The sequence below is a fragment of the Solea senegalensis genome, linkage group LG10, assembly GCF_019176455.1.
Source record: "Solea senegalensis isolate Sse05_10M linkage group LG10, IFAPA_SoseM_1, whole genome shotgun sequence".
Lineage (NCBI taxonomy): Eukaryota > Metazoa > Chordata > Actinopteri > Pleuronectiformes > Soleidae > Solea > Solea senegalensis.
The window spans coordinates 20,095,486-20,118,678 of NC_058030.1; the positions used below are offsets into that span (position 1 = coordinate 20,095,486).

The 23,193-nt window shown below is 39.6% G+C and overlaps 1 protein-coding gene across 1 annotated transcript; it reads left to right on the plus strand.

Moving 5' to 3' along the window:
- The first annotated feature begins 420 nt into the window (after window positions 1–420).
- polr3b (polymerase (RNA) III (DNA directed) polypeptide B) lies at window positions 421–21,599 on the plus strand. Its single transcript, XM_044036532.1, has 28 exons — window positions 421–585; window positions 903–935; window positions 2,324–2,380; window positions 2,456–2,520; window positions 2,612–2,687; window positions 2,839–2,939; window positions 3,114–3,205; window positions 3,335–3,452; window positions 3,892–4,000; window positions 4,752–4,874; window positions 6,233–6,349; window positions 6,433–6,567; window positions 7,743–7,904; window positions 8,503–8,703; window positions 9,262–9,424; window positions 10,697–10,850; window positions 10,948–11,022; window positions 11,416–11,514; window positions 11,610–11,737; window positions 12,812–13,021; window positions 13,117–13,275; window positions 14,152–14,269; window positions 14,408–14,550; window positions 16,960–17,063; window positions 18,950–19,116; window positions 19,773–19,886; window positions 20,037–20,210; window positions 21,285–21,599. Exons 1-28 carry the CDS (start codon window positions 514–516, stop codon window positions 21,412–21,414), a joined length of 3,399 nt encoding a protein of 1,132 aa, XP_043892467.1. The 5' UTR covers window positions 421–513; the 3' UTR covers window positions 21,415–21,599.
- Window positions 21,600–23,193: the final 1,594 nt, after the last annotated feature.

Sequence of the window (23,193 nt, forward strand, 5' to 3'; positions counted from 1 at the left end):
ACAAAAGTGAAATAAAATGCATTCAGATGTTCTAAATGTGTAGTAAATTACACAGAAAATGATACAGAAAGGAAATACACAGTATAGATAATAATAATAATAAAAACAATGTGAGCCTTAGTATACATTGTACGTTCAGTACATTGAATGAGGATGGACAACACATGCAGAAGAATATACTGTACACCTAGATAAATGTAAAATGATCAATTAATTTAGGTTATGAGATCATTCAGCCTTCATTTCAGCAGTGAAAGATCACATTACCACAAAAACCTAATAAAAACAATTTAGATAAATTTGAACCCCTTCAAATGAGTGATTACACTCGTATCCGTTTTTTCTCTTTAATCTATACAAAAATCATCATAAGCGGAACGTTTCCACTCGCACGGACGTTTTATAGTGTAGCACACTAGGAGTACGCATGTTGCAACGACTTCCGTCGCCGCACAACAACAGTGAAATGTAACCAGAGTTTAGTGCGTTTACAGGGGAATAGTATAAACAAACATGGAGGTGCTGGCAGGAGAGTTTGGAGACATGACTCCCCAGGAGCTGGCGGCTCCTGTCAACACTGTAGCGGTAAGTTTAACAGATGAGGAGTTAAAGTTTCAGACCACGAGCCACGAAAAGCTAACGTGGTGGTGGCGGCAGAAACACAGCAGAGCTGTAAAAACAGTGTTATAGACACCCTCACTAAACATGTTAGTTTGGTTTATATTTATGGATTTAAATAACTGAAGCCGCTACCATGTCTGCGTGGAGACATTTTGTGAACTCATTCTTTATCAGCCACTGCTGCAGATAAATGTGTCAACTAAGCAACTTACGGTCCATTTTCTGTAAAAACAAACCAACAAAAAAAAAGACTGATGTTGTGTTTTCTCTTTCTCTTAAAGGAAAAATGGAAACTTCTGCCGGCTTTCCTAAAGGTAATGGAACACATTTAAACAAATATTTAGACTGAATCCAAAGTGAAAAACCACCACATACTGAAATGAGTTGACTGTTCAGTGTGTAACACTGAACTGAGAGGTTAACTGGCTGAAATTGAATATACTAACCAGGTACAATTTTATAATCACTGTAACATAAAAGTCCTTTGGGGCATATGAAAGGCTAGGAAAACTAATCTTGTTCCATGTTTCTATAACAGCCTGAACAGACCGACCATTTACCATCTATCATTGTGCTCTGAGGTTCATCACTGGCTGTAGCCGCCTCACCCACCACTGTGAACTGTATGCCAAAGCTTCCATGTCTTCTCTGTCTGAAAGACGCTACACACACTGGATGACTCTGGTCTATAAGGCTCTTCTCGGCTTGGTTCCTACTTATTTAAGTACTTTTCTTCAGCGGACCAGAAGCCATTATGCCTTACGTTCAAATTATATTTTGCACTTGTCTGCCTCACGTGTTTGGACTGAAATGGGGAAAAAAAGCTTTCAGTTTCTCTGCCCCCTCTGCTTGGAATACCCTCCAAACTGAACTTAAATTGCATGCTCTTATTTCACTGGGAGCTTTCCGCTCCATCTTAAAAGATAGACAACAAAAATCCATCGAACAGTGCCTGTGTTCTTAAAATTGTTACTGTGACCTTTCTCTACCTGTTACTTTCTATGTTTGTATTGCAGTTGCTGCCTTCCTGTTTTATTTAACTATGATGTGTGCTGCTGCCTTTCTTGGCCAGGTCGCCCTTGTGAAAGAGATCTTGATCTCAATGGGTCTTTTATCTGGTTAAATAAAGGAGAAATTAAAAAAATATAATTTAGTTTGTTTTGCATTTTGAAGTGGAAGCTTCCTATTTACAGAAACTTGTCTGATGACCAGTGTGAGGGGCTTTACTAGCGTGTCCTTGCCAGCAAAGAGATGTTATTTGACATTAATTTAGCATAGACTACCATTGAGTTTCTTTCATTTTGGAGGTTAATTTGTGGAAGGACAGCTGATCCATGGTGTTTCTCCACATGTTATCTTGTAATGTCTAGCATTTCTGTGTTTTTCACTTTTGAGCCAAAATATTATAAATAACAAATTAATGCTGAATGTAAATAAATGAAAAAATTAAAGAAATAGATTTTAAACAGTTGAAGCGTTTCCTGCAGGCCACACATGGATAAATATTTAAAACATGATCTACTAGTTTCAAATTCTGGCAGTGGATTACATTCATCATGATAATATATTGTTTTGTATTGTCAGTTTCCTACTAACTAAAACTTGTCATTGGTAACTTGTGTTTGCCACTGCTTTACAAGTCTCTACTTATTTTTTTGCTTCCCATAGTAATTTTAACTTCATTTTACACTGTATTTTCCAGGTGAAAGGTCTGGTGAAGCAACACATCGACTCATTCAACTATTTTATCAATGTTGAGGTAAAACACGATCTTGACCTGAGTGCGTTTCAGATGCTTTTGTTTTATTGATTTCAATGTGTGTTCTTTTTACAGATAAAGAAAATAATGAAAGCAAATGAGAAAATTACGAGTGATGCTGATCCAATGTGGTACCTCAAGTGAGTCAAGTCTTTGTATGCTGTATCTCAGAGTAGAAAACACAAGCAACATCACATAGACATACTGTATGTTTCTATGTCTTTCCTTCAGATACCTCAATATCTATGTTGGTATGCCTGATGTTGAAGAAAGCTTCAATGTAACTAGACCAGTATCTCCACATGAGGTGAGATCATTTCACTATTAAGAGCAGTAGCAATATTTTCATGTTGCATACTGAATGTTTATCATTTGGTTTTACTAAAGCGTTTGGCTGATGATACAGCAGTCCAATAACTATAATGTCGAGATCCTGCTCATGGTTCCTGTTTTCTCAGTGTCGTCTTAGAGACATGACCTACTCGGCGCCCATCACGGTGGACATAGAGTATACACGCGGCAGTCAGAGAATCATTCGAAATGCCCTACCCATTGGAAGGTATCACCACCTCTTTGTTTTGTTCCATGGAGTCCTTTTCTCTCACCGTTTTTAACTCTAACATTTGATCTTCAGAGTACAAACGACAGGAGTCATGTTTAGTTTTTTTACAACATGCAACAATCCTGCATTTAAGCAGGGCCTTCCATCACTCCTATTTTTTGCTTTTCTCAGGATGCCAATCATGTTGCGAAGCTCCAACTGTGTTCTCAGTGGAAAGACACCCATGGAGTTTTCCAAACTGAATGAATGTCCTCTGGATCCAGGTACACATTCACAATATGAACTTTAAATAATCTTAACTCACAGACACCACAACATCACTAACGGATCAACAGCAATACTACTGGTGTTCATTCCCTGTAGTGATGGCAGCACACTTATTTTTTTCACAGGTGGATATTTTATTGTGAAAGGTCAGGAAAAAGTCATTCTGATCCAGGAGCAACTGTCCAAGAATCGAATCATTGTGGAGCAGGACAGAAAAGGTGCAGTTGGTGCTTCAGTTACCAGGTACTATGACCTCACTTTTAAGTTTATTCTGGTTTGAGTTGATTCCTAATTAAGATACACTGGTAAAATATGGACCTAGTACATTTTATTCATCAGGCACCTTTCATGACACTCAAGGTCACCTTACAATTTCTGCAACAAAAATACAAATGACACAATAACTAAATGAAATTTAACCACAAATTCTTCCGACATTCAAAACACACATACCCTCCCCGTCAGATTCCTTGGTAGGCCTGTTGGATATATGTAGTAATTAAAGAACTGAATAAAATTTAATTAGAAAAAAAGGAAAATTAAAAATAAAACAATTTTTTTGTAAAGTGACCATTACAGACAACTAAAAAGTACAGTGTGACAAAAACTAAGAAAGTGGGAGAAGGAAAAAGAGGTGAAACTGCTGTTAAACTTATTTTTAATCTTTTCCTTTTATTTCCAGCTCCACACATGAGAAGAAAAGCAGAACTAATATGATCGTTAAACAAGGCAGATTCTACCTGAGACACAACACACTGTCAGAGGACGCTCCCATTGCCATCATATTCAAGGTAAAGGAGATTTTGATGAGGTGCACTGACAAAACTGATGTGTCCACTAGAGGGTGCTACAGGACAGCTAGATAAAGTGGGTGATCATTTTAAAATTTGATGTTGTGCGGTAACTTGTTTGTCTTATGTGTAACTCGGTCTTAAAGGAATGTCACAAAGTTTAAATGATGCATGCATTTAGCGAGAGGTTTTGATACAAGGAAGTAAATGGTTAGAAGTCAGTATTTTCAGTAGTAGTACGTCTTCATCGTTTTCATGTGGTGCCCTTTGCCCTCACTGAAAATGTCAGCGAGCCAGCTGGCAACATTAACTCCTTCTCCTCTGAGGACAAATCTCTCCAAACATGTCAACTTGTGAGTGTTGAGTGTTTGTGTCCCAAGGATAATGACTTCAGCTCCAGTTTACTCACTCACTCTGTTTGCTGTGTTCTTGTATGTCCTCTGTGACTTCGTCAAGTTCCAGTGTGGGGCAGACGAACAAGGTCCCACAGCCTCACATTTCCATAAGCAAATGTCAGACAACCTTATGTCTTCGAGTCCACATCTCCCTCTCTGTGCACACACTCATGTCATTTGACTCACCTTTTCATTTCACCTCACCAGCAAGGTCTGATCTGCACAAATTAAGTGTATTTATTTATTTTTCATTTACATATATTTAATTTTCAGTGCAGTTCCCAAATGCTGTTTTATGTTGCTTGGTTTCCACCTTACATTTCAGTACTCATGCAACCTTTCTGTCATTCTCACAGGGTATGGGTGTAGAGAGTGACCAGGAGATTGTACAGATGATTGGTACAGAGGAACACGTTATGGCCAGCTTTGCTCCGAGTCTAGAGGAATGTCAGAAAGCCCAGATCTTTACACAGACTCAGGTAACTCAATGATCCATGTCTGCTAAGGCAGAGGGATGTAACTGAAATGAGGCTTTACAAGTCAGTTTATAAGTCACAGACCCTCTGAATCCAGTTTGTGGATTTTTCCAATTTCAAAATATGTTTTCAGATTTATCAAAATACTTGAACCAATGATGAGAAGAAGGTGAAATTAAACTTATGCAAAACATTTTAGTTCACTTAATTTGTCCTGAAGTGAAACTTATTCAGACAATTTCATATAAACAGAATTTTCAGTATGCATAAAAGAGCAGTTGAATTCACTGGGCTCTGACCTCTGATATTAGCCTATTAACATTGTCTCCTTTGTCTCTGTGGTGTATGTTTTATCAGCCTGTTAAGTAATGTATCTCTTGGGCTAGTCTTGATGCCCATGGCTTTTCTTTCATATCTGCAGGTGAATGCAGTGAGCCAATTTGTTTTTTCATAAAGATTATGTTGTTAGATGAACCACTGATTCAGTGATGAGGCCATATTTGCTTCCCTAGCAACCAGTCGCTGCAGCTCTCGTGTTTGTATGTCTGCCAGCCCCCATGATGCCTTTTCATGGTATTCATTGGGTCATTGTATGGTGCACAATGAGGCCTAAATCTATATAATTAAAGGCAGATAAGGCTGACGAAACAGTTATCAGATTATGGTAAGTAATCTGTCTAAACTACATTTGAATGTCATCTTTTTTTGAGTAATATACACTTAGATCCTAAAATAATATGCTTGTATACCTTATATATCTTGGAGTGTTTTCTTTATGTATTTTTATATATGCACTTATCATAGAGGTCAGGGTGGGTGGTCTTTCAGAAAGTCTTCAAGCTCATTAACCTTTGCCCTTTTGTATAGTTGTGTAGAGGGTTCAGAGCACAGTGAGTCAGGTGTGCACATGTGCCTGATTTCCTTTGTGATTCACTTGACTTCACACAGTCCTTATGCATGCTTTATCCTGTGCTCTCTAAAACAAATTTACTTGGCTTTTGCCAAACTTTAACCATTTATTTAAACCATTTCGCCTTGTGTCAGAGAGTCTAAACCTCTGACTATGTGATGTAAACATCCTGGGTTTGACTCCAGCTGAGGTGAGCTGTGGAGTCACCTCCATCTTCCCAAATCACTCCCTATATTCACTACTGACTTTTTGAAGTCTTTGGCTTATTTAATTATATGAATGATTTGTTTTTTGACAATTAGACCAGAATACATGATACACAGTGTAAAGGTTAAGAATGTTTGCCCAACAAGTCTCTTTTTGGCACATTATATAAAGCTTTCACTACTTGATGATTATGATGCTTAATTCAAATTCCCATTTTTAACATTTCTACCACTTTGTGTCTCAGGCTCTGAGGTACCTCGGTAATAAAGTGAGGAGACAGCGCATGTGGGGAGGCCCCAAGAAAACCAAAATGGAGGAGGCCAGAGAGCTGCTGGCATCTCTTATCCTCACACATGTGCCTGTATGTAAACACGTCAACAAAAATCACAGGTGATTATATTTCACATTGTAAAACAATGCAGTATTTTAACATTTTGTCTGCAGGTTAAGGAGTTTAACTTCCGGGCTAAGTGTATTTACCTGGCTGTGATGGTGAGGAGGGTGATTCTGGCTCAAGGAGACAACAAGGTGGACGACCGAGATTACTATGGCAACAAACGTCTTGAGTTGGCAGGACAGGTCAGTTTCAGCGCACCATGTGGTCTCATTTACAGCTCATACATTGCCCATTTTCCATTTAGTCATTTAGTTTTCTTGTGCTTCACATTATGAAACTAATAAAATCAGGCTAATTAAGTTCACTTTATTTATTAATTAGTCAACTGATCAACAGGGAACTGAATGAGCCTGAGTTCAGTTCAGACATTAAAGGCACCCTGTTGAACTGGGTTTGTTTTTTTTCATCAAAGAACCTCTAGAAAACAAAACACATTTGATGTTTATTAATAATGTGTATGGAAACATAGCAGTAGTGCTCACACGCTTCAGTGCTAACGGATCACAGGAGCAGACCAGAGGACAGCGGCCGCTTTAGCTCTGATCTCTCACCTGCATCTTTGTTCCTGCCTCCTTCTTTTAATAAGACTCTCATTATTTTCCTTCAGCTTTGTTTTTCCCTGTTTTGTTTTCACCCCTCCACACACCACCACCCTCTCCCTGTATTTCAGCCTGGCTTTGTCAGGAGAGAGATATGCAGTGGCACCAAAATCCGGAGGCTGTGGAAGCATGGGGATTTTTCAGCACCGTGACAATAGAATTGCTGCCTTGACTGCAGCGATTGAGCTAATCCTCAGGCTCGGCTCTGATAATGTAATTACTGCTGTCTTAAGGCCTTTAATTTCCCCCCCAACCTGCTCTGTATAAGGAGTAGGGGATGGGAGGAGGGGAAGCACAGAGCCCTCTTTCAATAGGGGGCTTACACACTAACAACGCCAGCAATCTCCTCACTCTCCAATTATGGTTCCCTGACATTCAACTAATTGGCCTGGCTGCGCAGCGGAAGCTTAATTTCTTTATTAATTTCAAGCAGTGCCGCCTGTTTGTTTTGATGTATGCTAATGCACAGGGTGCATGGGGGTTGTGAGAGAGGTTGCCTCCTGTATGCCTGGCAGAGGAGGACAGGGACCCGGGCCGGAGGCCAGGTCAGGCTTATCAGTGAGCTGGCACACCTGGTGATTAAATCTGACTGTAAACGCACCTCAACGCTGATTAGAGACATGAGAAGATGCAGCACGCCAGGAGATCTGAGACTGTGTGAAGAAACAATGGCAATTCAAACTTTGAAATAATTGTTGCTGTAACTCCGTGCTCTGTGGGTAATATCAGTCAAAGAAGTATTCTGCTCTGTTTTCTAGCTCCTGTCGCTGCTGTTTGAAGATCTGTTCAAGAAGTTTAACTCGGAGCTGAAAAAAATCGCCGACCAGATCATCCCCAAGCAGAGAGCAGCACAGTTTGACGTGGTGAAGCACATGCGGCAGGATCAGATCACCAACGGCATGGTCAATGCCATTTCCACTGTGAGTGTGTGACATGAATAAATGTAATAAAGTCAATTCTTTGCCCTCTGTCTCTATGGACAGAACTCTGTCCATAGTAATTAGATATTGTATTATAATTATTGTCATACAGTTTTTTTTAACCTTTGCACACCAAGTACAAAGTTAAATATTATATTATAATATAAATAATCTTTTTTTAATAATTAATTCAGTGTTGAGTACAATTAAGAGCGTAGGTCAAGTGTAACTTCACTATACCATAGCTTTCTTGCTGAATGTGTATTCCTAATGATAACAATGAACTCCATACTAAACGCATTTTATGAAAATCTTCATTAATAAGAATTTCAGATCAATTGTTAACCTTCAAAATCTGCTGCATATTTTGATGACTTTTTCAAACGTTGGTACACTATTCAGACCATTTAAATTTAAAGTTACCTGACATCACACAGGTTTCCAAAAATAAAATCCAATTCAAATTCAAAAGCCAGATTAAACGGTACACTTATTTTATACCAAAATATTTCATATATTAATAATATAATAGTTTACCTTTTGTTCCAGAAAATATGTATTTATGTTGGTTAATAGATTTTTTTTCCTGTGTCCACAGGGAAACTGGTCTCTGAAGAGATTTAAGATGGACCGTCAGGGTGTCACACAGGTCCTCTCTCGTCTCTCCTTCATCTCAGCTCTGGGTATGATGACCAGGATCTCCTCTCAGTTTGAAAAGACCAGGAAGGTCAGCGGACCCCGTTCGCTGCAGCCGTCACAGTGGGGCATGCTGTGTCCCTCTGATACACCTGAGGGAGAGGTGAGTGAGCTACACGTTTCACTTAAAGTGATTAAACACTATTGTGGTTAGTATATTCAATTTCTGCCAATCAATTATCCTAAATGCAACACACTGGACCTTTTTTACAGTTTGTTGTTAAACTCCAAAATAAAATAAATAATATAATGATCAAATATCCAATCAATAATACTGCAGATTTTAATTGTATTTTCATAAATATCTGTTGTTTATTTATTTTTTATTTGTATAGCACCTTTAAAAACAGCAATTTACAAAGTGCTTTGACAAATAATAATAATGGCCATGTTTACACATCATGGTATGGAAAAAGGGGGAGATGGAGCAACATTAGAGGACAAAGGAAATTATTATTAGCTTATTAGTAAATTGATTTAAGGTGCTTGTAAAGAAAGAAAAGCAATGAGATAAAGAATAAAAAGACAGCATCGCATAAAGGAAAGTCTACAAAATGAGTGTTAAGAAGTGATTTAAAAAGGACACTGTTGTGTGGTGTGCAGCATTATTCAAATACATAACATGTTTAACTGTGTGTGCATCATTGGTCTGGTTGTATAGGCATGTGGTTTGGTGAAGAACTTGGCTCTCATGACCCACATCACCACAGATATGGAGGACGGTCCCATCATCAAACTGGCCTTCAACCTCGGTGTAGAAGACGTCAACCTGCTGTGTGGCGAGGAGCTTTCCTACCCGAGCGTCTTCCTCGTCTTCCTTAATGGTAAACCTCCTCTGCACTAGTACAGCCTAATAACTAACTAAATAAATAAATGAATAAACAAACGCAGAGAAAATTAACAGCGTATGCTTTTGCTTCAGATCACTTGAAAAGAAAGTCTAATCCTACATGTTTTGAATGCATTGCTTATGAACATAAAGGGGGGAAAAAATACTCTGTTTATTTTACAGACGGTAATTTTGTGTTTTGCAAGAAGGCTGATAAGTCATTAATTTCATGGCAGCAGTAGGTATTATTCTTGAGTCAGAACTTGGCCCCTTAATTACTGTATATGTTTGTCTCAGCACTGATAACTGTCAAATTATATTAGCTGCCATACCATTTAATTAGTTGGTCGCAGCAGGTGTCAAAGCCCTTCAGAGTGTGTTCAGTGCAAATGTGCCCTCACACAGAGGCAGAGCACAGCGTCTCCTCTGTTCTCCAGTCATTTGTCTGTCAGACGTGATATGAACAAACCCCTGCAGGCAGTTTGAGCTCTGCTTTTACCAGCAATGGAGGCTCAGAATTTTCCACCATATATACTGTATATGGTGTTTTCTCCTTCTTTATTTAACCTAAAGTTTTTTTAGGTGTAACTTTTTGTCAAAATTTAACAACGGACCTGCTTACCTGTTTTTATCTGTCATGGATCTTTCTTGTATTTTTTGCAGTCGAGCTAAAACACTTCATGAATTGACTGGAAAATTAATTGATTACACTTTTAATTGTTGATTTCCTGGTTCACATCTCAAAATTAGCTTGTAGTCTGTGTTTAATATGGAGGTAAACACTATATTTTTGTATTTCACACTGCTGTTTTGACGTAATTGACATAGTGGTTAGGCAACTTTACACTCGCACTGAGTCTAAAGGCGTCCCCTTATTTGTGAATATTATTTTTTTAATATATATATTTTTCTCGTTTGTTCCCGTTTTGTTACCTTTCCATGTATGTACCTGATTGTTTTGTCTTATTCCATCAACCTGCCCATAGGTACTACAGATGTTGGCATGATAAATCTCTTCAAATTACTGAAACGAAAGCAGACAAGCACATTTCACAAAATATAATATTAATCCTTTAACCTAATCTAAGTTATTTTTGTTTATTCTGTACAGGACCAACTCATCATTTGGTTTACAAAATATATTTTAACACAAGAGTGATACAGTACATTCAAATGTGATTTTAACATCTTTTTAGTGTTTCTGGAAAAGTGTGCATCAACCCTGTCTTGACACCTGTTTTTCTGTCGGTCTGTACTTCTACCACAGGTAACATTCTGGGTGTGATTAGAGACCACCATAAACTGGTCAGCACCTTCAGACTGATGCGCCGTGCTGGTTTCATCACAGAGTTTGTGTCCATCTCCACCAATTTAACCGACCGCTGCGTCTACATCTCGTCTGATGGAGGACGCCTCTGCAGGTGGGAAAGCAACTGCAAACTTGTAGTGAAAGCTTTGAAAGCAGGAAACAAATGCAAATTAAGGCAAATTTGAATGTGTTGCGTTCTTTCCATACAGGCCGTACATAATAGTGAAGAAAGGGCAGCCTATGGTGAAAAACAAACACATTGAAGATCTGTCACAGGGCTACAGGTGAGGCTGGCAGAGTTATTTGGAACATGGTTTGCACATCATTCTGGATATTAAAAAAAAAGTTTAAAAAATTTATTTTAATGATCGGCTTTCTTATCTTTTTTGTGTTGCCAAACAAATTGCCAACAACTATTTGACCTGCGATTTATTAAATAACGTCCAAAATGAAGTTGTGGTCCATTTATCAAAGAAATATTTTGAAAAGCCCAGTTTACCAATTTAAGTTGGTATCAAGTCTTACAAAAAATGCAATAAGATAGACAAGTAATATTTTGTGATATAGGACACAAGAGTTTGTTTTGTCTGTGAAGATTCGCAGTCTTCCAGATCGTTGTAATCTTGAACATGAAAGGTTTGGGATACTTTGCTTTAAAACTCTTTCTTTCACTACAGAACCTTTGAGGATTTCTTGCACGAGGGCCTAGTTGAGTATTTGGATGTCAATGAAGAAAATGACTGTCAGATTGCCCTGTATGAATACATGATTAACAAGTGAGTGAAGAATGATTCTGCTGACATAAAAAAAATAGAAAGAGATCCTCCTTTGTTGATTTCCATTTGTATGTATTCATTTTTTTTGTCTGCAGAGACACGACACACTTGGAGATCGAGCCCTTCACTTTGCTCGGGGTGTGTGCCGGCCTCATCCCTTACCCCCACCACAACCAGTCACCCAGGAACACATACCAGTGTGCCATGGGCAAGCAGGCCATGGGTAAGTGTGACACAGCTGAGCAGGTGACTCCACTCAGCAAGCACTCATTAAAGTGTGAGGATCAGAAATCTCTTCTCAAACATTCTTCACACAGCTGCAGTGTTTACCACATGAGCACACACAGAGAAATACACACACTTACTTACAGTAATTTTAATCTTACATGAACACCAATCTTAAGCCTCCTAAGTCTGCTGGTTCAGAGTTTAGAGTTTTGTTTGCACAGGTTAAAATCTTACAAAAGGTCATTAGAATAACAAATAACAAAGATACAAGAAGCCCGCTGGTTCAGCTCCCCCAAAACTCTGCTCCTGCTCTACCTCTTGTCAGAATACATTTGTATGTGTGATTGAGTGTTTTTGTGTGTGTGTCTGCGTGCACGCACACACATTTGGACATCAAACATGGGGCTCTTGCGTAGGTCCTCCATTGTGCGTGTGTGTGCTGAGGCCCTTTCCCTGCCAGTCACCCAGAGTGTCATTAGCAATTCATTGTGTCTGCTGTGGCTGTGCTCAGGGGGTCAGTGTACTCAGCTGCGAAAGACCACAGAGTGAGCACCCGTAGCTCCTTGGTAACCAAAACTTCCCCAAACGGCACTGCTAACATTCGTAAGAACCTCTGTCACCCCAACCCACTGCTTTACCTCTGTCTGCCCCCCCCATCTTTACAAAAACACAGACTGGAACTATATCTGGCACAATATCCTCTGCCTTGTCTGTTTCTGTGTGGACAGCCCCATACATGTGCAAATCTGGCTGTGTGGCCCCAGCCTATTATCACAGACGCTGTGTTGTAGCTTGATTGTGAAGTAATAGCATCTGACAAATGTCAAGGCTTTCAGACCAGGCTGTTTGCCATACCTCACCCCATTCCTCTAGTGTGCTGCTCTGTGATAGTGATGACCAGACTCTGCCTTGCCCCACCTGACGGCAGTATAGATACCCTTTTATAACACTTAGACACTTGACATGTGCTTTACTCTTTTGGATACCATCACTTGTTTGAGTGTCAGTGAGTTCATATCATTTTAACAGGTATAGCAGATGTCATGTTCACCATGTCCTCTCTCTTCAGGGACTATTGGTTACAACCAGAGGAACCGCATCGACACTCTGATGTACCTGCTGGCATATCCTCAGAGACCAATGGTCAAAACAAAAACCATTGAGCTTATCGACTTTGAGAAGCTGCCTGCTGGTCAGAACGCCACCGTGGCTGTCATGAGTTACAGTGGCTACGACATAGAAGACGCTCTGGTCCTCAACAAAGCCTCACTTGACCGAGGTGAGACCGACCAGACCTGACAAGCAGCACTTTCTCTAATCACCGACATGGTCAGGTAGCAGAAAGTCTGATCTCGGCAAACTTTATCTCTGCAGGGTTTGGTCGTTGCCTCGTCTATAAAAATGCCAAGTGTACGCTGCGGCGTTACACCAACCAGACCTTTGACAAGGTGATGGGGCCAATGCTGGATGCTGCCACACGAAAGCCCATCTGGAGGCACAACATCCTGGATGCTGATGGCATCTGCTCCCCAGGTGAGTAGCAGCAGGAATGTGGAAGGCCCAGTATGCTTTGCTATTCCTTACCAAAAGCTAATTGTTACACTGAATTACTCTAATTATCATAAATTTGAGGAGTCATTTAATGTTTCAGCTGCACAGCTTTTTTTGCCTTTTGCCATGTAGAGTAGTGTAAATGTTTGTTCCCATATTTTTGCTTACTTATAATTATGTAAGCAAATAATGGTTGTTATTGTGTCAACACATTTCTACAGCAAAGTAGCCCAAAATCAAGTTCTGACAAACTGTGACAGTTTCAGCTGAGAATCCTTCTTTATATATCCATTGCACCTTCTGTTTATGTTGATATGCTGACACCCTCAACCATAAAAAGGCAGTATCATGGCAACAGTGAGTGTAGGCACAGTTAGAGACAGAGTCTTCATGGCCAATCAGAAGAGAGATGGATAAAAGATTAATACCTGCGCATAAACTGCGTATTAATATATTGTTAAAACTTCCATTACACACTTTGGCTTTGTCTGATACCATTACATAGCTTGCCTATTGTAAACAAACATGATTTGATGTCGCACTGATATCAAACAGAGGAGACACAATTGCATGGTGGGACAAAAAGACAAAAACATTAAACAAATAAACATTGTGAACAGATTGTCAAACTTTTGACCTTGACCGTTTTCCAAAAATGTGTGTTTTCAGAGACCTAACCCACGGGGGGGGGTGTGTGCATGACGATTTTTTTTTTTAAAATACCCAATTACATGAGACTGTAGATTTGTTTACACTGTTGAAAGTAAGAGATTTAATATGGCCCAGTCTAGGCAGTAATGGCCTTTTATGTAAAGTTATATAGTACTCCTCCTTTAACCTGTCCTTTGTCTGGTGCAGGTGAGAAAGTCGAGAACAAGCAGGTGTTGGTGAACAAATCCATGCCAACTGTCACTCAGACACCACTGGAGGGCAGTACCCAGCCAGGCCAGCCCCAGTACAGAGATGTGCCCATCAGGTGAGTGCACATCATCTCCTCCACCACACCCACCCAAACACTTTCACTGTGAGCTCAGCTGGTGTCACTTCACTGTGGACCCATCTGCTATGTCAGTTCAGCTGAATTTTCGGTGACAAAAACTGTATTTGTGTGTAGCTATAAGGGCTCAACAGACTCGTACATCGAGAAGGTCATGATTTCATCCAACGCCGAAGATGCTTTCCTCATCAAGATCCTCCTGAGGCAGACCAGGAGACCAGAGATAGGAGACAAATTCAGCAGTCGCCACGGACAGAAAGGTGCCGACCTTAGCACGTTCACACTGTCATCTCTCTCTGAAATTAACTGGTTGAGCAAAAAAAACAAAGCTTTTCATACTTAATCACCATTCCAGGCTACATTAGAACCTGCTGAAAAATTGTAAATGACTGGACAAAAAAGAAATTCAGTGGTCGTCTCTGTGTCAGAGGGTTTGTTGAGTCAAGTCCCAGTGGCTGTTGCTCCGTCACTGCCCCCCTGTCCTCATCTCTCAAGAGCTCTTTTCAATTAATTGGCTCTTTGTCCTGTGCCAGACTATGCAAATTTATTACACCACAGCAGTATTCTGCTGCTACTGGGGGGAAAAGTGTTTACAACCTCTATTGTTTCGCAGCACCTCCCCTATAGAGGGCTTGTATGATGTTTTAATCAAAAAGCTAACTGGCGCCATGCATAATTTACTTTCTTCATTAACGCAGTGGCCACTGAGCGGTCAGCTTAGGATGGGACAATGTCTTCTGTCTCAGATAATGACGAAGAGTGAGGGGTCATCGGTGGGTTAGCAGGAGGAGATCTGGATGGAGAGCCCCAGATGTGTGACTGATGTATTGCTAGTTTTTTAATCAGAGTTCTGTGGAGTCACGTTGAGGTGTTCACTGCAAGTTCATAAGCCAGAGAAGCTCATAAAAACTTGCACTTTTGCTTCAGCTGGGTTTTTTTTCCTTTATCAAAATAACTGCGCTTTCCTGCCTGTCAAATATATAAAAAGAAATCCCAAACAAGTTTTTATTATTTAATTAGAAGTGAATTTGGCCTCAGTGGTAGATCTCCCAGTGACTCATGACTAGTCTCATAAGTCCTGGTCAGCAGAGCAGAATAAGTTAATTATTTACTGGTTACACACACACACACACACACACACACAGCTGTGGAGGTGGGGGAGGAGGTGGAGAGGTTGTCAGTAGTAGGGTTCCATTGTGCGAGCCTCCAGTGTGGAGCTGTATGAGCTGTGATGGAGGGCTCTGAACCCTTGCTGTTGTCTTGCCTTTCTCTGCTGATTTCATGCCTCTTTTATCATTCACTTTCACACAAAACAAACAACACCAAGGATGTCTGCTATGGGAACTAGTGTCTCTCTCTCTCTCACTCTCTCTGTCTCTCTCTCTCTCCCTCTGAATCTTTCTGTTCACCTTCTCTACCATCCATTTTCCACATTATTTCCCTCATGTCTTTCATCTCACTCACTTAGCCTGATGTTCAAACTTTTTTGTTTTCTTTGTTTTTAATGACTCCCCCCCCCGCCTTCACTCCTGGCTCTGTCACACTTGCCTTTTCTCTCCTCCTTTCACCTTCTTCCTGCTGTTGGATGACTTTCCACTAAATCGTTGCACTTGTTCCTAGTCAACATCCTGTTGCTGTGTCCTGTAATGGCATCAACAGTCTGCTGTGCACTGTGTCGCTGACAAGACGGCTAATAGTGAATTTTTCCCACGTGCTCAGATTCAATTTCTCCTCTCCAGTTGATCCCCAGTACTTCCTCTGAGTTGAGCTGAAAGTCATGGGTGTGTAATCCTGGTCTCTCTGTCGCACTAAGCACCTTTCTCCACTTCCTGCTCTCCTTCTCTTCTCTACTCATTCTCTTTTTTCATTTGCAAATGGGCCTACAATCTGTTTACCCTGGCCTGGGAAGAGTGCTTCGGCCCCTCGGCAAACATTTGCACTCACACTTAAACTCCAGGCTACCAGAGAGCTTGTCCCCCCATGTCATGTGAATCAAAAGAAGACCCCGTCTGTCCACATGGGTATGGAAATGTCATGTTCCGCCTCAGGTCCACACCAAGCTTCCAGCTGCAAGACACAAAACAAAAACAACAGTTTTTCTTGGAGTTTGCTGCAGATCTGGGTGGTCACTTCAGTCAGTGGGCTTAAAAGAATCAAACCTGCTGCCAACTTTTTTTTCCACATGATACTCTTAAGTGTTTTGATTAATTTGTCAGTCTGTCAAATGTGAAAAAAATCTACAACAAAAACTAGCATCCAAAACTGGTACCAGATCCTGACTTGTATTTCTTTTGGTAATATTTTTCCTTAAATGGCAAAAGTTTTAAGATATTTTTGTTCAGTTTCCTGTTGATTTTTTAATTATAGGCCCAGTGTGTAAAAACTTGTGCCGTCTTTCTTTCACATCAGTGAATTTTGGTGGTGGCACAAAAAGGCTGCCCCGTAAAGCAAGGCCCTTACCTAAAGTACATATAATAGGCTTATTTTACTTTCATGTGATTATACACTGATATTCAATTTCTACCCATAGACTCTTCTAAATGGACCTTTACTGCATCAGTTTGCCCACTTAAACAGAAGAGAGAACGTTAAAGTGGATGCATTTACTTCAAAAAGTGCAGACACACAGATGTGGACATTGACTGTTTTTCTGTTTGTGTGTCTCTCAGGTGTTTGTGGTCTCATCGTCCCACAGGAGGACATGCCATTCTGTGACACGGGCATCTGTCCGGATATTATCATGAACCCTCACGGATATCCCTCCAGAATGACGGTAGAACTCTTCACATTTTGTAGTTCTATAAGATACTATGATTTTGGATCAAAAATTCTCAGAGCCTTGTTTTGACAGCTCAAAAACCAAATGTATCCAATACCCTGTGATATTAAAGAGGAAAACCAGCCAATAATCACTTGTTAGCTGATAAAGTTTGGCATTGTCTTCTTAAAAAGGTAGTTGATTGATTGGTTTATTTAAGTGTCATTGCCCATCCCACACAAGACACCAACAATAACAATACAAAGTTGACTGCAGTATACCCATCCACAATTTCCCATGCATAGTACCCAAAGGTAGAATAAAAGCAGTCATTAAGTTGGACACATCATTCTCTTCTTTAATATCCACACATTTCCTATAAATCTGTCTAATTTCATTCTAAAGTAAGTAACCAATGTAATGTTTCACAAATCGATCACGAAAATAAATCTACGGTAATTATTTCACTGAACACAGGACAGTGAAGCAGAAAATGAAATTCATCTTCACCTACATATAGATCACACCAAACACATTAACACTGCTCTTCTGGGATACCTTTTGTACCTGCCTGCTTCAATACCTAACCTGAATATTTATGATTTAGAGCTTAGAGTCTGTGTTGACCGTCAAGTTTGTCTCTGCTCTTCAGAGACAAAACCCTCATTATCCTACTCCTCTCCTCTCTCGGTTATCATTGGCTTCCACAGCACACGTCCATTGACGCCATTAAGCAGCAGTCTCACTGTTCACAAACAGATATTTGTTGCTACAGAGACGGCTGCCAGCGAAGCCGCCTCCTGTAGCAGCGTGTGGAAGTTTTATCAAACATGCACAGAACATAGTGGTGCTGAATGTGAATGACATAAAACTTGGCCCCCGTATGTGCCTGCTTTTTTTGTCCCTGACGCTATAAAAACGTGAATAATCTTTATTGCTGAAGTTGTCAGTGCCAATGTATTTGCAGGCAGTGGTTGTCATGGAAAAGACTCAGAAATGTTTGGCTCGGGAGGATGTTTCTGTGGCCTGACAGTGAAATGAGAGTAGGTGTTTCCTTTTATGTGACAGGGTCAGGGGTCCTGTGGGTGTGACCTCAATGGAATTGTAGAAATCAGTCATCCTTAGTCTCAGAGCCTGAGCAGCTCACCCTGAACATCACATGTGATTTTTTTTTCTTTTTCTTTTTCTTTTTGTTTATCTTTTGTGATTTACATCACAAATCACAAAAGCTGGACCCCAAAAGGATTTGGATGCTACTGTACAGTGCATTCAGAAAGAGGTCAGACTCAATAAGTGGTGCAAGGAAAAATGTGTTTAAGAATTATGGCTTGACAGGTTTCTGGCATTATTTGTCATTATTATTTCAATATATGCATTTATTTTAAATGTAAAAATAGTAAACTATAAGAAGCGATACATTATAAAAGAGGAATGTAAGGGCAATTTCTCTTCTCCCCCCATTGCTCCCTCTGTCTGCTCAGTCAGCCAGCTCTACTAAGTGTCCTGCTTGTTCCAGACTTCTGTGTTGACACAGTCCTGTCTCTGCAGGCTGTTCTTTTGACCTTGTTATTTGGTTTTTGCTTTAAATTTGTGTCATTAACTGTGAAACATTTTGTACAGGGACTACTGTGCATCTTTCCAGGGAACATGTGCGATCCAATGACTCTAATCAGGGAGAAGGAACATCTTAAAGATCACCAATAGTGTTTGACCACTTACAGTGTTAACAATCTTTACTCTATATATGATCAACCTTTAGCAAACGAAAATATGAGTGGAATTTTTTTTTAAATTGAAGCATAAAGCTGCAACAAAAATGTGCAAAGAGGCTTCAAATGCTTTGTGAGTGCACTGAATATAGCTTTTTATTTACATCTGTGTGTCTGATTCTGTTCTGTCAGGTGGGAAAGTTGATTGAGTTGTTGGCGGGGAAGGCGGGAGTCCTCGACGGACGCTTTCACTATGGCACGGCCTTCGGAGGCAGCAAAGTGAAGGATGTTTGTGAGGATCTCATCCGATACGGATACAACTACCAGGGCAAAGACTACGTCACCTCCGGAATCACTGGGTAAGTTTATTTTTATCTCTGTAACACACGTCATGTTACTGCCCAGCTGTTTGTATGTGAGTTAAAAAATAAAGTAAAGTAAAGGATTTTGATGAAATTTTCTCATGTAGGTTATGGCCCAAGGAAGAAATGATCAGATTTTGTTGGTGATACAAATCAGGATTGTTTTAAAACATTGTTAACCTTGCAAGATAGAGGAGTTTTTAATATCTTCATTACTACCCTATTATGAATCTTGATCCATATTAACACTAGGAAAACTGGGCTGCCTTGGTTGAGGTTTGTGCTTTCTCACCTTTAGAAGAAGTTTGATCTGACTGGACAGCAACACTTTTAATAATGCATCTACTTAGGTGCTTTGGTTGAGAAGGGTAGTCGTCTTGAATAAGTACAAAAATATTCAGTCCTCCTGATGTTTTTTCAAGTTTTCTTCCTCATCTGCATTTCCAAAAGACAGTAACACCGCTGTAATTTATAGACGATCGCTTTAGTCCGAGGGAAAAAAACTCAATAGTCATGAGAAATATCACGTTATTAGAACACAGAATGGTTCCAATCATTGTTTTTGATATACAGTTGTATCTGATAAAAATGTGTTGTAATACATTTTGTAAAATTAGCTCGATGTATATGTTTGACGGCTGTATTTTCCTCAGAGAACCACTGGAGGCTTACATCTACTTTGGACCGGTGTATTATCAGAAACTGAAGCACATGGTCCTCGACAAAATGCACGCCAGAGCCCGAGGCCCTCGAGCTGTTCTCACCAGGTCAAAACTGTGGACTTTTACAACAATAGAATGAAGCATATTTTAATCAAAAAGTATACCATTTAAACTCATACAGAGCAGCTGGATTAACAAACTATACCTATATCTGTCTCACCGGTCTGTTTTCTCTGAATGTGTCGTGGCCAACAGGCAGCCGACAGAGGGTCGCTCCCGAGACGGAGGTCTGCGTCTGGGCGAGATGGAGCGTGACTGTTTGATCGGCTATGGAGCGAGCATGTTACTGCTGGAGCGTCTCATGATCTCCAGTGACGCCTTTGAGGTGGATGTGTGCGGACAGTGTGGCCTGTTGGGATACTCAGGGTGGTAAGCTTGATAACAGCAGAGTTCAAATGTAGCATTGTAGTTCACAACAGCTGCTTTGTCGTGAAATGGAAACTGAAGTTGACATGAATGTGGATGACCCTTACCCAGCTTGTTGTGTAAACACAGAGCTGTTGTCATTTACTCATAACAAGCCTTTTTACTAAAAAATGCTCGTAACTGGCATTTTTGTCATTTCTTAGTGACCTCACCTGTCTCACTTATTGGCTACTTTCTGTATTTTTTGTCACAAATTTAAACTGGATTATGGAAATAATTTAATATTAAAAGGTCCAGTGTGTAACATTAATGATTGTTTATTGGCAGTAACTGAATATACAACCCATAAGTATGTACGTGTAAGCGTTTAATCACTTTAGAATTAAAAATGTTGGTTTTTGTGGAATAAGTTTTCCTATGGGCCAACCAGCCAGAGAGTGCATTTAGCTACTGCACAAAGGAACATTATTTCTGGTATTTGATGGCTACTATAGTTCTCTGATGAGTTTGTTAAATGCAGGAGTGAGTGGAGGAGTTTGCTGCAGTCTCACTATTAGATGTTACTAATTTTTTCACACTGGACTTTTTAAGGTAAATGTCATTTTATGTTTTCGAGACGTCTCCTGTTTCAGGTGAAAAGCTCTTGCCTCATGTCGTTGAGGTGACAGGTAACATTATGAGAGCTGTTGTTGCTCCTGTTAATTTGTGTCAAGAGTCAACAGACGACTTTCATGTCCCTAGCGTTTCCTGTTTGATCACCGTCATAAACAAGATGCTGGTACTAAGGACTTATCTCAAAGTTAGTGTTGTTTATAGTAAACTCCCCTGCAGTGTTTTGGATACAAAATAACTCTGTTCCTTTGTCTCTTAAGTTGATTCAGTTTTTCCACAGAGACAAGAGATTTAACATGATGAAAGTAAGGTTTATATGTGAACAATTATCAGTTTTAACACCATAATATGCTGATAGCACCTCTCAATGCCTGGTTAGTGGAGCTAGAGCATAGAGTTGTTGAGCCCCAGTATTCTGAAGAATGTCTACAGTCTTCTGGTCTGATTTTCGTGTCTTCTTCCCAGGTGTCACTACTGTAAGTCGTCCTGTCACGTCTCTTCTCTACGTATCCCGTATGCCTGCAAGCTGCTGTTCCAGGAGCTGCAGTCCATGAACATCATTCCCCGACTCAAACTGTCTCGTTACAATGAGTGACTGGGAGAAGGAGAGGAGCACAGTGTATGTGAGTGAAAGGTTTCGAGTCACAGATGTGAGTGACAAACTTTATTTGTGAAAGCTGTTTGAGCTTTGAATGAGCAGTAAGAAACAGGCTGAAGATTTACTTTGGTGTCCACAAACCAAAAAAACACTTCTGTACATCATGTTTTTTTTTCTGTTTCTCATTTATGTTGATACTTTCACATTTCTTTGCTCTTTGTATGTAATAAACACAGAAAGATTATTTCAAATCGGCTGCCGTGTCTTGTACAATTTGATCAATTTAAACAGCATTTGCTGTTTATTGAAAAACAAAAAGCACATTAAAAAAAAACACCTTTTAAATCTACATAATTTTTTTTGGACGTCAACACAAGGGGAAAATGCAGCTGCCATTTTTCCTTTTGTACGGTGTATCATTATACTGTAAATAATGGGTGGTAGTTTTCCGTCTGCTGAAACATTTCAGCAGAAATATATTGTTTTATTTTGTTGTATTCTTTCATTGGGTGTCCAGGTTTCATCACTGGTTTAATTCCAACCAAAAGCACTTGTTGCATGTGACACTGGCTCCCACGGCTTTTAAATCTTTATATAAGAGCTCACACACTTATTATTATTGCAGTATGTGGTCAATTCAACCAAAGAAATTAAACAAAACAGACTTTTCCATCGATATGGGTTTTTCTATGGCCAATGCTGATTCATAGAAATCAGAGCAGCCAATAATTGTGGCAGTTGGGGTTTTTTTGGCCCATATATGTAGCCGATTTTTTTTTCCTCCATCAGATGAAATATAACTTTTTAATGATAAAAAATAATACAAACAATTGCTTAATGATCGGTCTCTCAATCCACATTTACATCTGCACTGCAATGCACTACAGTATTGTGATTTGTAATAACCCACCAATTATTTATTGCAAATCCACTAAATAATAATCCACTAATGCTGATTATTAAAGAATGGCAAATATTAGCCCAATTAATCGACTGAACTGATTAATCAGTCTACGTCTAAATGGACTTGATGATCAGTGATGTTTGAGCTTATAGAAAAACTATTTTTAGTGTATCAACTTCTCTAAATTTAAAAAAAAAAATGGTGATAAAACACTTTTCAATGCGTTTTTCTACAGTGCACACTGACGTACACATGTCATAAATAATCTGCATATAGCAGACGTGCGTCTTCAAGCATTCATTAGGAGATTTGGGAAAAATTTAAATAAAGTTACACAGTATGGTGTTAAATGTACTTATAACTCAATTTAAAAAAAAAAAAAATCTTATTTTGTTAATGAGAAAAATCATTAGCCCTATTCATACCAATACATTTAAATATTTTTCCCCTAATTCACTGATTTGTTTTTTTTAAAACAATATAGCAGTTGGAAAAAAAGAGATTCCCAATTTCATAAAGCCCAGGAAAAAACTTAAATGCCATATGTCTTATTTTGATTAACCACTAGTTGAAAACCCAAAGACATCCAGTTTACATACATCTAACGTGTTCTTGTTTTCTCTGTAGAAAATGGAGGGCCACATATTTGGTGACAACATAATGACGGATATAAACAGAGCTACAGCTTCATTCATGTCTTTGACTCACACAATTTCTTCCAAGCCTTAATGTCACCAACACGCTGTATGTAGCGTAACCATACCCCCCACTCGCTCATACACACATGACTCAACTGGGGCCTTTTCATGGAACAAAAGCAGTACACATCCGTTTGTGTGTGCAAAGTGTGTGAGGATAGGAAGAGTAGAGGC

Excerpts from the sequence above, each read along its gene's own strand:
- polr3b (XM_044036532.1), top strand. The coding sequence starts at position 514 with ATGGAGGTGCTGGCAGGAGAGTTTGGAGACATGACTCCCCAGGAGCTG. Across the intron at positions 3,453-3,891 it reads GTTGGTGCTTCAGTTACCAG|CTCCACACATGAGAAGAAAA; the intron begins GTACTATGACCT and ends TTTTATTTCCAG. Across the intron at positions 13,276-14,151 it reads TGATGGCATCTGCTCCCCAG|GTGAGAAAGTCGAGAACAAG; the intron begins GTGAGTAGCAGC and ends TGTCTGGTGCAG.